General features: G+C 37.4%; 1 protein-coding gene across 3 annotated transcripts in view; it reads right to left on the bottom strand.

Annotated features, from left to right (window-relative positions):
• Positions 1-2,500, bottom strand: part of LOC128609764 (complement factor H-like) — a 22,919-nt gene that overhangs the window by 5,624 nt on the left and 14,795 nt on the right. Inside the window, exon 2 of one of the 3 annotated variants that reach the window (XM_053628511.1) lies at positions 752-937. The exons of 1 other annotated variant lie outside the window; for it this stretch is intronic. In XM_053628511.1, the coding sequence (XP_053484486.1) occupies positions 752-937 (186 nt within the window). Of the gene's footprint in view, positions 1-751; positions 940-2,500 lie in introns of those variants that run through there. One more of the 3 variants, XM_053628513.1, reaches the window with a different exon arrangement.

Raw genomic sequence — 2,500 nt, 5'->3', positions numbered from 1 at the left:
TTTCGTGGGTATTCACAGTAATACAGTGATGAACTTATACTAATTTATTCTACTGAGCATCATCAACATCACTTAAATACCGAAAACTCACAGAATATACATTATACATCAATCTCAACTTGAATATTACCCACAATTCTGTCATATACAGGGAGTTCATCAAAAAAAGCTTGACTGAGTGGTCCACAAAACCTTTTTAGACACTGAATGTCGTTGTATTTCGCACGTGACATGTTGTTTGATCTAGTACTGAAGTTTGCTGAGAGCAATTACTAATGAGATATGTTGAAGAAATTTGATAGTAAGTTAACAATGAAATTCACTCAGCTGGGCGTCCGCCATTACTCAAAGCCTATTGGCTGATTTCGGTCATGTGACTGGACTCTGATCATTTTTCCATAGCATGGCTTAATTTTAAATGGAAAATTCTGATACCCTGATCTTTCGATCATCCAAGTACATTTATGAGATTGTTCTTCAATGCTCAATCAACAGCCATGGATGCACAACTCCAAAATACAGTTTTGTGACTCTGATTGTTTTTTCATTGTGGTCTTCATATATATATATATATATATATATATATATATATATATATATATATATATATATATATATATATATATATATATATATATATGTATGTGTATATATATATATATATATATATATATATATATATATATATATAAACAACTGCTTAGAGTTGAAATATTGCACTGATCATGTTATTGATCGGTAAAATACTCACCGATGCACTGAGGGTTGTGAGACCATTGGCCTTCATTGCATGTTATTTCTCCCCACCACGTCTCGAGGGCAGGTTTCAGGCCCGTGTCACAGCCGTAGGAAATATTAACGCCGTGTTCATAAATGTCCAAGTGCGGGACGAAAAAGCCATTCATGAGTTTTGGACGTTCACAGTTTAGTACAATTGCTGCAATCAGAAACGCATGGTGTAGAAGAAATGTTGGCACCCTAACCAATCCACTGCACGTTGGGTACATCACAAAAAGTCTTGGGTAAAGAAACGTCACAATGTGAAAATGCCTTCTGAAATAACGGAATCAATTCAATTCAATTTTATTTGTATAGCACTTTTTAGAACATCGTTGTCTCAAAGCAGCTTTACAGAAATATATAAACACAGGGATACAATTTTAAGTGTGTGAATTTATCCGTATTGAGCAAGCCAGTGGTGACGGTGGCGAGGGAAAAACTCACTAAGATGATATGAGGAAGAAACCTTGAGAGGAACCAGACTCAGAAGGGAACTCGTCCTCATCTGGGTAACAACGGACAGTGTGAAAGTGAAGGAAAGTTCATTATGGTTTTATATGAAGTCTGTTTGAATCCTGTTGAACTAGTCCACTGTTCAAAGGAGACCCGAATGCAAAACTGCATGTCGTAATTGCAAGACGAATCAAATCGTCTTTCTGAGTTTGAGCCGTAAACAGTAACAAATGAAACAAAGTCGACGTTTGGTGATTGGCTTCTTACTGTGATACGAGAATGTCGATTGATTTGGAACGTTTTTTTTTTTTTGCTCCGAAGCATCTTAGAGAACCTGAGACAATTCCTCTTCCTAAATCCCTGACACCAGGCAATCATTTTGGTCTATTATGGATTATGTTATGTACGAATGTTTGCTTGTTTGCATTAGTTTTTTTTTTTTTTTTTGCAAGAAATGATGTATGTAAATTTAAAACCTAAAAGCGAAATCTTTTTAGTGTTCCCAACCGGGGCTACACAGAAAAGTGTTGGCCCCATGATGAAGATGGTACGGCCATCTGTACTTGGGAGCTGGGAGAGCAAAATTGGCCGTGCTTTCTAGGTGGGAGGGGCATATTCTCTCTCCCATGTCAATCACAGGGACACTAGCCAATGCAAAATAGGTCAGATTGTCTCTGTCCGGCTCAGTGAAGGAGGTATGGCCTGAGGGTCAGGGTCACTGAAGGAGGAGTGGTTTCTGTCTGTCAGTCTCTTTGAAGGAGGTGCGGCCTGAGTGTCAGTATCACTGAAGAAGGAGTGGTTTCTGTCTCTCAGTCTCAGTGAAGGAGATCTCCCACTTATCATATCTTGTTTTTTTTTTGATGTTTTCTTTATACATCCACTCTGTTTTCTGCAAATTATGGAACTTACCCCAATAACAAAACCATAAATTGAGAGGGGTTGGAAAACATGAATTAATAAAGATGAGATTTGCTCTTTTCTTTACATACAGCTGGGTATCATAGTTTTTTCCCCCCTCTTTTATCATGTTACATTGTCTTTGTTATTGTGTAACATTAGCTGATGGACAGGTTTTGGAAATCCACTGAACGTTTCGATAGAACCCCAGTTATTAAAATGTGAACGAGGCTGTTGTGACATCGTAAGACTCATAACTACAGCTACTGTACGTGTGCAAAAATCACACTGCACCATATTGAGAATACTCTGTTAAATAATCTTTCAAATATATCAGAGCTTCAGTACATTCAGAAAACTATGAGCCTTC

The sequence above is a fragment of the Ictalurus furcatus genome, chromosome 7, assembly GCF_023375685.1.
Source record: "Ictalurus furcatus strain D&B chromosome 7, Billie_1.0, whole genome shotgun sequence".
NCBI classification, from domain to species: domain Eukaryota; kingdom Metazoa; phylum Chordata; class Actinopteri; order Siluriformes; family Ictaluridae; genus Ictalurus; species Ictalurus furcatus.
Note: the sequence above shows the minus strand (reverse complement) of the source record. Positions and strands in the feature narration are given on the sequence as shown.